We start from the raw sequence: 10,614 nt of genomic DNA, 5'->3' as shown, positions 1-10,614 counted from the left end.
CATACCAATACTGATTCATTTATACTTAAAATTTAAATTAGCATTATTTTCAATAAAATTTACTTTTTGACTAATCACAATAGATTAGTACACATATTAGTACATAATAATTATACTTGCAACTAAATTTTTCCTTTAAAATAATATTGGATCAGCCCCTCAAACGAAACAGTGAAAGCTGGCTAGCATTTCCCATAAACATATATAAAACTACTAAAACATTAGACATTCTAAGATCGAAGAGCAACATAAAAAAGAAGCGGCGCCAGTCCTTCCTTTGATGCAGTTATATTTTATATGTCATTTACTTGGCCTTATAGATCTCTGCAAGTCTTTGATGCTATCGATCAGGTTCCAAACATGAATATTTAGACGCATGTAGAGATGCTTTTTGGCATTTATTACAGGTAAATGCATGCTCCTAGCAGCTAGGACTAATATAAAACATATCTGACATTGGGTTTGTTTCTGTTGTTCCTTCCGAACCTCTGAATTTGTAACCCAGAATTTGTGGTTTTTGTTCTCATCATCATGAAATTGATATTTCAGGACAATATGGAGATCAGGACAAACTGGAGTAGTAGGCAATGGGGTTCTCTAGTTGGCTGCATCCTAGGAGTCGTGATTTTGCTGCTCTTCTTCTTCTTGCTTGCTGATCGTTCTGAGAAGACCTTAGTTAGGTTCTTCCTCATCTTTTGCTCCCTCTCTACTTGCTACAACCTGCTTGTAAAAAACCAGCATTATACATATGAGAGAGACGGTCGGACGGCGGAGTTTGCATTACTTTAAGAGTGCAGAGTTGTCTGAGATCAGTTGGGTCCAGAGAGACTCTCTTCTGCATAAAACTCACAGCAGCGTCAAAATACTCATGAAGTGCATTAGAAAAATTAGTTTAGTCCTTTTTTGTTCTTTCTCTTATACTTTTTTCTTTCCCTTTATTTCTTGTATTTTCATTTTTGTCGTTATTGCGTATTGTCTTTATGTTTGGATTTCATTAGGATTCTATCAGTCTCATGTATCGACATTCTAGTGCAGTAAAATGTAACAAAACATTTATATGTCCGTGAGATAAAACAAGAAGCTGTTATCATTTTCATGAGCCAAGAATAATGATGTTGAGGAAGTTCACATGCATGCTTACATGAAGCAAAGGACAGCGAATCTGTGACTCTACAGTAGATGTCCCCATGTGCCACGTCTTTTCGCCTTCACAAGATACTTTTCACCTCGTTTTCTGGTGGAAAGAAATTTATGTGCTTAATTTTTCATGTGACCCGAGATGTATATATGCCTTTTGAGTTCAGAATGAAACTAAGCGGATTCGTCCTTTCTTTTGACCTGAGGTTTGCTTCACATTCCGAACCTTCAATTCAAGGTCCATGATTATTAATTTATATATGATGATGCAGGAGAGTTCTATGGAACGACGATCAAGATTCTCATCATGACGTGAAGCTCTATGCCGACAATCCTCAACAGGTAATAATGCTTTAACCCTTCTTTTTTGTTTTTCGGTTTTTCTCTAGTTTTAATTATCGTACGTGAAACCGACATTCTTACAAAATCAAAATCTTAAAGGTTATACCCTGTTTCAAGCGTGTGAAAGAGGAACAATTAACCCATTTGCATTCCTCTTCTTTTCTCAATTTCAATCCTAAAATTTTATAAATATATTAATTTACTGATTAGATAACTCGTATGATCAGGTGGTGGTGGACAATGGCCTCCTGCAAGTAGATTTCTCTAGACCAGATGGTCATGTCTTAGGAATAAAGTACAATGGTATCGATAATTTACTTGAAGAACGTAATAGCAGAGAGGATAGAGGGTACGTACATGCATTCCCCTACATTTTGAAGTCTTAGTTTTTCGAGCCATTTGCCTGGAACCTTCAAAGCATGAAAGCTAGCTTATACATCATTTTCTCATGAATATTGTGCTTATTTTAGCTTTGTTCGAAAAAATCAAACACGTTCAGGTATTGGGATGTAGTTTGGAATGAGCCAGGGGGTCGTGGTCCTGTGATCTTCGAGAGGTATTTAAATCTTCTTTTCCCTGCTCTATACTGGCCTGCATGAATTTGGTTTAAAAAAATGTAGACGATGGACCCAACTATTTGCAGGGTAGCAGCAACAAAATTTAGGATTATAACTGACACAGAAGACCAAGTAGAGCTTTCATTTAGCACGACATGGGATGTCTCGCTCCGGGGACGGAAAGTTCCCCTGATCGTAGACAAAAGGTACATGTTATCAAGGGGTGATTTTAGAATCAAGAAGATGTGACTTTGGTGCAGATCTATATATCAACCTGAAAATGATCAACTTTGCAGGTACATATTGCAGCGTGGAATTTCTGGATTTTATTCATACGGAATATTTGAGCGTCTTGAAGGATGGCCGGCTGTGGAGATTCCTCAAATTAGAGCTGTTTATAAGCTCCAAAAGGACAAGTACTTACAAAAGATGTTTCATTTGATTTTATGTAAAATATACCTAGCAAAATGATTTTAAGTTGACGGCAGTAGAGAAATTCAATGGTCAGATTTCACTTCATGGCTGTATCGGAGGACAAGCAGAGGGTCATGCCGATGCCGGAAGACCGCCTGAAGGGTCAGGCGCTCGCCTACCCGGAGGCTGTTCTTTTGACCGATCCAACAGATTCTAAACTTAGAGGAGAGGTACACTTTCTGTTCATCCTCTCTCTTCTAAACACAAACATTAAAAACTAAATATTTCACTTCGAAAATTTTTAACATGCATCATTTTGTTTGTCTTTTCCTTACATATCTTCATGAAAATATACATATATATATATATATATCTCTTCATGCATCTTAAGTAAAAGGCTTGCCAAGAGCTTGTTATCTTGATGCATAAGACACCATCGTCCAAATGCCACCCATCTGTCAAAAAAGTGAAAGGCTTATATCTTCTTTCTGGGATGATTTATTTCTTTTGGAATGTCCTTTCCGGCTTTGGGGAATTTGTTGGAGGACCCGTGACACAAAACTGTGAGGGACTCTGCATGCAGGTGGATGACAAGTATCAATACTCGTTGGAGGACAAAGACAACAAGGTTCATGGATGGATATCAGCTGACCCACCGGTTGGATTCTGGATGATAACTCCCAGTGATGAGTTCCGTACAGCGGGACCCATCAAGCAAGACCTCACCTCCCATGTGGGCCCCGTTACCCTTGCGGTAAGTACTAAGTCCAACTGCTTCCCTCTAATATTTTTGTAAGGCACCCTAAAGCCATTTAAGATTTGTCATATCAATAAATATATATGATCTTAAATGAAATAATAATAATAAGAGTAACATTCCTCTTTTTTTAAAAAAAAAAAAAAACAAAAAATTAATTATATTTAGATTTTACAATAGTAAAAAAAATTAAATAATATTTGGGAATTACATAACCGGATTTATTTTTCCTGTCTAGATGTTTTTGAGTACTCACTACGCTGGGAAGGAAGCAGAGATGAAGTTTGAAGATGGAGAGGCATGGAAAAAAGTTTTTGGCCCTGTATTTGTTTATCTTAATTCTGTTGACAATGGGGAGAATCCATTGGAACTTTGGGCAAACGCCAAAGAGCAGGTATTAAATTTGAAAAAAAAAATAAAAATTATTCATCATCTATTTTTTTTATTATTTTATGATATGACATTAAATAATAAATTTAAAAATAAAATAAAATAAATAATTTTCAATCATATATTATTATATAAAAGAAGATGGTAAAAAAATAAATAATAAATAACATTACTCGTTAAATTTCTCAAGTTAGGCTGTTATTTTCCTTCAACTTATTTTGCCAAAATATTATCTATAATTAATCACACAGAATTTTTTTTTTTTTTTTTTTACTAGATGTTGACTGAAGTGGAAAGATGGCCGTACGATTTCACTCAGACAGAAGATTTCCCTTCTGCTGATCAGCGTGGAACAGTTTGTGGTCAATTGCTAGTCCGTGAACCGTATGCCACTTAGCTTTTTGAGTAATTTATATTTCAATTTTTTCTAATACTTTTAAGATTATTTGACTTGCGTAATTTACTTTTAATATATATAAATGTACTAGGTATATCAACGAGAAATTAATGTGGGGGCAATCTGCTTACGTGGGCTTAGCGGCTCCAGGAGAGAAGGGATCATGGCAAAGAGAAAGCAAGGCAATTACTTTATGCTGCATAATTTCCATTGGAGTAGAATGAAGAGTGAGTAGATTCTATTAATGAAGTGGAGTTTTCTTTTTTTAATTTTCTTTATTAATCTTTATGCAGGGTTATCAATTTTGGAGTCAAGCTGACGAGCTAGGATATTTCGTAATTAAAAATGTCCGACCAGGGAATTATAATTTGTATGCATGGGTCCCTGGTTTCATTGGAGATTACAAAAATGATACCCAAATCACCATCATACCAGGTAAGGGTCTGGTATCTAACACATTAACGAACTCAAAAGTTTGTTATTTTCGTATGTTAGGTTGCCTGTCATCTCATGATTGGGGTTGTTAGGTTGTTAGGTATTTTATCTCGTTAGTTCACTCCTGTACTTAGTGATTTATTATAATTAAATTCATAAAGTGATATAGTTTGATGTGTTACATCAGACTGACTGTAAAATTAATTTTAGAATATTGTTACAACTATAAAAAAATTACACAAAAGTAAATCTCTAAAGTGATATGATTTCATATAATTCATTAGATCTATTTTATAATAAAAATAATTTTACAATTTGCAGAATCATATCATGCCACATTAGTTTGTAGGATTATCTTTGTATAATTTATTTGTGATTAGAGTATTTTTCTTAATTTATTATGAAGTAGATTTACCAAATCACATAAAATAACTTTAATTTGTAAATTTATAAAATCCTTTTATAATTATAATACTTTCTCACGTGCAATTAGTTCCCATTTTATTAAAAACAAAAACACAATAGCAATTAATTAATAACCACCAAGGCTGAAATTATCAACAATCTAGATCATAAGGTACAACTGCCAACAACCGTTGACCAATCATGTGCAACCAACACCAGGAAATGATGCGACAACTTAAAAAAGATCAACATTTTGGAACATTTTGAAATTCTGCAGTCGTTATCTACTGGGAAAGAGTTCAGCTAATCGTAGCCTCATCTTCCTAATTAAAGATCAAGCAACAATTATTATTAATGTTGTTTGGATTGCTTTAAGGTGACTGAATGTTTCTTGAAAATAATTATTTGTCATCAACAAATTCTACCGATATTTTCATTATGGATGGACGGAGAATTTGTCGTATATGTTTGGCAATTACTTGTTTCTATATATATATATATATATATATAATATTTATTATTTATTTTCTCATCATTTTATAATGAGGTAAACGATAAATTTACAAGTAAAATATAATAAATAATCTTAAATTATGTAGTGTCACATTATGAGAAAATAAGAATTTGAATGATGAATAATATTACTCATATATATATATATATATAATTACTTGATTTTGGTTATAATTAATATATAGTGATCGTATACATCCATAATTAATGCATGCAGGCAGTGAAATCAAGCTGGATGTAATGGTGTACGAGCCTCCAAGACATGGTCCGACTGTGTGGGAAATTGGCATCCCCGACCGCACCGCTGGAGAGTTCTATATACCAGATCCATACCCGACACTCATGAACCGATTGTACAACAATCACCTAGAAAAGTTAGTCACACATATATATAAATAAACACACACATTGATCATGTTTTTGTAATCTGACCCTACTTTTATTGCTAACTTTCAAGTAATAAATATACTTCTTAACTCGCAGGTTCAGACAATATGGTTTATGGGAACGGTATGCAGATTTATATCCCGATCAGGATCTCATCTACACCATTGACAATGGCGATTATCATACTGATTGGTTTTTCGCTCACGTTACAAGGTATATGAGCATACATTCTTTTATTATCCTCTAATGAGGTATTCATTTTTTTATTAACTTATAAATCATTTAATGACATATATGTCAGAAAATGAAAATATGATAATTAAAAATGAGTAATATAGATACAATTATGGATTGTATAAATACTACGTATTTCATTAAAAAAAACAGTAATATCCGGATCTATTATTAAAAAATTAATTTTTTTATTTTTATTTTTTTATATACGTCTAATATTCATTCACTTTTAAAAATAAAAGAGTATACGGCGCTTGCGAACGGCAAATATCATTAATTTCTTATTAGACATTATGATTCATAACATTATTCTTCTCCTTTATTATTAATATTTTATTGCAGAAATGTTAATAATCGTACATACGAAGCAACAACATGGCAGATCGTGTTTGGACTAAACAGTGTGAGCGACTACGGCAATTACACACTGCAATTAGCATTGGCCTCAGCTCAAGAAGCTGAACTGCAGGTTACAGTCACAAAATTTTAGAAAATTATTTTTCTCGAATTTTCGTACTAATTATTTTTGGTTAATGTTATATATAATATTAATAATTTTCTTCAATGGGTTCACGGGATGATTGGTTTATTTGTAAGGTTCGGTTCAACGAGTTGGGTGCCGACCCTCCTCACTTTTCAACAGGATCCATTGGTGGAGACAATGCTATCGCAAGGCACGGAATCCATGGCTTATATTGGTTGTATAGCATTGATGTAGGAAACAGTCTTCTCCAAATAGGAAAAAATACAATCTATCTCACTCAGTCAAGGTGCATAAGCCCATTTCAGGGGGTCATGTATGATTACCTTCGTCTTGAAGGGCCTCCTCAAGATCAGTACTGATCATCGTTCTGAAATAAGATCTATCTTAGATTTTGAAGCTTAAATTAACATGATATTGATATATATACATATATATGTATGTATATATATATTGATCTTTGTATAATTTTAGCCATAAGTTCGAACAACATTTTTGGCTACATTTTGTAAGCAGAAGTAATATCATTGAAAAAGTTTTAATATTAATGCTATTACCACCTAATTAATTTAGCAACAGCCTCTTCAAGCATTTAGCAACGTCACCATTAATATTCGAGTGCGCACAGATGGATTTATTGTTTGGTTATAGGGAAAAAGAAGGCGATTCTTTGATTAGGAAAATGCTTGGAGAGGGACGTTTGTTGTGGAATTTTAGTGAGAATTAAAAGTCGAAAGTTCCAAAATCAGAATTATCATAATATAATTAAACTCAAAACGCAAATACGTTTTATACTTACTAATTAATGTATGTCATGTACATGTCTACTCGGTGAACCTTGAATTTTGGAGGGATTGGCGTGGCCATAATCGGCTATTTATTTCTCCAAACAAATCAACTTAGCTCAAAGGCATGAATTGTTGAGAATTTCAAAATTTGTGGAAGGGTCTTTTCCGTTTATGTACCTTAGTGTACCTTTAGTTACTGGGCGGCCAACATCTCGATAGATTGAGCCACTGGTTAATAAAATTCAAGATAAAGTGGAGGGCTAGAAAGTAAGGCTGTTGTCCCAAGGGGGTCAATTAATCTTGCTGAAACATGTTCTCTCTTATGTGGCCACTCATTTGTTAGCTGTTCTAAGTGTTCAGTGGTGTCTTTGAAAATAATTAACTCCATTCTATCAACTTTCTTTTGGGGAGAGAGTAATGGCAGAGCAAAGAGGAAACGGTACCCTTGGCACAAGATGTGTGCGCCGAATGGGGAGGGGCGTGTAGGTCTCCGAAAGTTTGTGGACGTGCAATGTTCACTCCATATGAAATTTGCATGGCGTTCGTTGACACTGGATAATCTATGGACTTGGTTCTTCAAGGCTAAGTATGTGAAGAGTGGGCATCTGATATTAGCAAAAAATACACCAGTTTGTTCTCGGTTTTGGAAATGTAATATGAGAGTTTTGCAGGATGTTTGTGATAATACTCAGTGGCACATTCGAGAAGGAAAGAAGTCGTTTTGGTTTGATAAATGGCTTGATTCTAGGCCATTAAGTTTACGTGCTTCCACTATTGTTAATCCTTTGCTTCAAATTAAAGAGTATTGAACTAATTATTGTTAGAATTTTGAATCGTTAGAGGAGCTGGTGGGTAATAAAATTATGGGGGAAATTTTTTCCTCTGTTTCGATAGGGAAGGAAGGGATTGATTGCCTCATTTGGAAGCCAACGTCGGATGGAATTTTTACTTCAGCTAGTGCATGGGAGGTGGTTTGTGTCAACCATGACAGTATCCCAGGAATGGAGTGGATATGGCATAATATCTTACCAAAACAAATTTCACTGTGCATGTGGAAAGCCCGGTTTCACTGTTTATAGGTGGATTCCAGAGTACAAAGCTGCTTTGTGAATTTGGCCTCTAGATGTGACTGTTGTAATACCAGGAACATGGAGACTCTTGAACATGTTCTGGGCTTAAGCGATATCGCATCGCAAATCTGGGAGAGAGCAGCCATGGCGATGGGACTGTCACTTATGCATGCCGGGACCTGATGGGGACGTGTTCTACAATGGTTTTCGTTGGCCAGGAAGTCTTCTTCAAGAGGTATTTTGATTAGGCTATTACCATATATTATTACTTGGTGTTTATGGCACCGCAGGTGCAAAGTGCGTATGGAAGGAGTGGCTTGCTCGGTGGATAGTCTATGGCTTTCCATAAAGTTTTCAGGCAGTTGATGATGGAACATGCGAAGGACGAGTCAATCTCGCAGAGTGACGCCAGGTTGTTAGCTACTCTTGATATCCCACAGGTTTGATGCCAACGCCGTATGCCACAATTGGTTGTATGGTAAAAGCCATCTAATGGTGTTATGAAGTTGAACATGGATGGGAGTTGTAGGGGAAATCCGGGATCTTGTGGAGGATGAGGTGTAATCAGGGATGCTACAAATACTGTTAAAGAGGCTTTTTCAGTTTTTTTGGGCAAGGGATGAATAATGAGGTTGAACTTCAGACTCTTCATGCGGGAGTAGTTTTATGTAAAGAGCTGGGTTATTTTAATCTGGAAATCGAGTGTGATTCAAAAATAATAGTTGACTGGACTGTTTCAAAGAATTGTATAGTTTGGTATCTATGGGATTTTTGGGAGGAGACGACTAAAGAGCTTCAATGGGTTCAATTCATTCTTTGACATCAATACCAAGAAGCGAATCAGATTGCGGATTTTTTGCACAGCAAGGTGAAGCAGGTTTGTCTTGTAGATATGGGAGGGGGGGTTTCTCCCCGCCATGCCAGGGGTATCATTCGGATTGATAAAATTGGCCTCCCCAGAATTAGAGTTTAGTTCTTTCTGGTCTCTTGTTTTGGTCTTGTTTTGTTTGTTACTTTGGATTTAGGTGAGGTTCGCTAGTTTGTAACCACGGTTTTCCTCCACCATAAGTGATGCAAGGGGATCCGAGACAGATGATGCTGAGCTGTCAGATTGCACCTTGATGGCGCTGAGATACCATGAGTTGGCAGATCAGTGCAAAGGCGGAAATTAATTGTGATATGTTCCTCATTGGGGCCACTTTGAGTGCGTTTCAATCTTTTGGCCATAACTTTGGCTACGGGTGTCGGAATAGCACATAAGACCCCAATTCGGAAAGCTCTTTTCGGCGCGCACGCTGTCCACATCGAGCATGGCTCCATGTGCCCTTTTTTCGACGTCAAATTCTGCTGTTTTCTCCTCTGAATCACTAGTTTTAGTTGTTCTTTTCTATTTATGGTAATATTTCGCTTGTCAGTTAGGAAGTCATTTTAAACCCGATTTGGGCCAGATTTTTTGCAGATTGCTTATTTTATTTCGAATTTCAATTTGGAGTATTTTTGAGATTTTTCTATTTTTAGCAACATTCGGATAAACGCGATTTTTTACTATAACAGTCCGGCTTGTGGGCTGATTTTCAGGATTGCTTGATTTTATAATATTCAGTTAAACCCTAGAGACGTTTCTCTCTGGTTTTGGGCGATTTTTCTCTTGTGAATCATCTGTTGGAACTAGCCTACAGGATAATCGCTATTCTGTCTGGCGTCAATAAATGAGGGTTTATGAATAAAAGTGGGAAAGGGCTGCTCGTGGATAGGTGGCTCCGACTCTTGTAAAAAAAAAAATGTACCATCAGTTATGGTTGCAATTACTTTTTTTTTCCCCAAACTCAAACGAGTATACCCAACCGAATGAAATGGCATCACGATCAAAGAGAATATATCTCTTAATTGAGAAATGATTTGTAAGAGTCCGGTCAATATAGGCAAGTCCCGCATACGTCCATTATAAAAAAGTAGATCATACAATAAAATATTCTAAAAAATTTTACTTTTTGAGTAGACCACATTTTTACAAAAACATTTGCACGAAATTTATATATTTAGGACTTGTACTTCATTACTCATAATTATAGGTAACAACATAACATAAGTAATTATCTTTTTGTAAAATTTTCCTTGTGGAGGGACTATTTGAACCAAAAGGCCCATTTTGCCATAAATACCTAAAAAGGCCCATTATACTATAAAAGCCCAAAGGATAGATCATTGGGCCTACGTGAGAAGATAAGGAGAATCTAAAGAAGATATATACCGCGCCACCTTTGATGAGGATAGAGATGTCGTGAAGTGACATGATTAATCAAAATA

General features: G+C 35.6%; 1 protein-coding gene across 2 annotated transcripts; it reads left to right on the top strand.

Moving 5' to 3' along the window:
- Positions 1-229: 229 nt before the first annotated feature.
- LOC122317801 (rhamnogalacturonate lyase B-like) lies at positions 230-6,997 on the top strand. 2 transcript variants are annotated; one of them, XM_043134824.1, is made up of 17 exons: positions 230-407; positions 550-680; positions 1,410-1,479; positions 1,707-1,828; positions 1,979-2,035; positions 2,123-2,242; positions 2,333-2,452; positions 2,545-2,680; positions 3,034-3,204; positions 3,446-3,601; positions 3,875-3,981; positions 4,086-4,176; positions 4,288-4,429; positions 5,565-5,721; positions 5,831-5,947; positions 6,311-6,437; positions 6,566-6,997. In XM_043134824.1, exons 2-17 carry the CDS (start codon positions 556-558, stop codon positions 6,809-6,811), a joined length of 2,064 nt encoding a protein of 687 aa, XP_042990758.1. In that variant the 5' UTR covers positions 230-407; positions 550-555; the 3' UTR covers positions 6,812-6,997. The 2 variants fall into 2 exon arrangements, with proteins under 2 accessions (XP_042990758.1, XP_042990756.1); XM_043134822.1 differs by lacking the exons at positions 230-407; positions 550-680 and adding an exon at positions 735-1,343.
- The last annotated feature ends 3,617 nt before the right edge of the window (positions 6,998-10,614 follow it).

Source organism: Carya illinoinensis, chromosome 8 (assembly GCF_018687715.1).
Source record: "Carya illinoinensis cultivar Pawnee chromosome 8, C.illinoinensisPawnee_v1, whole genome shotgun sequence".
Classification (NCBI taxonomy): domain Eukaryota; kingdom Viridiplantae; phylum Streptophyta; class Magnoliopsida; order Fagales; family Juglandaceae; genus Carya; species Carya illinoinensis.
The sequence above is the reverse complement of the archived record's forward strand: the minus strand, read 5'-3'. Positions and strand labels throughout refer to the sequence as shown.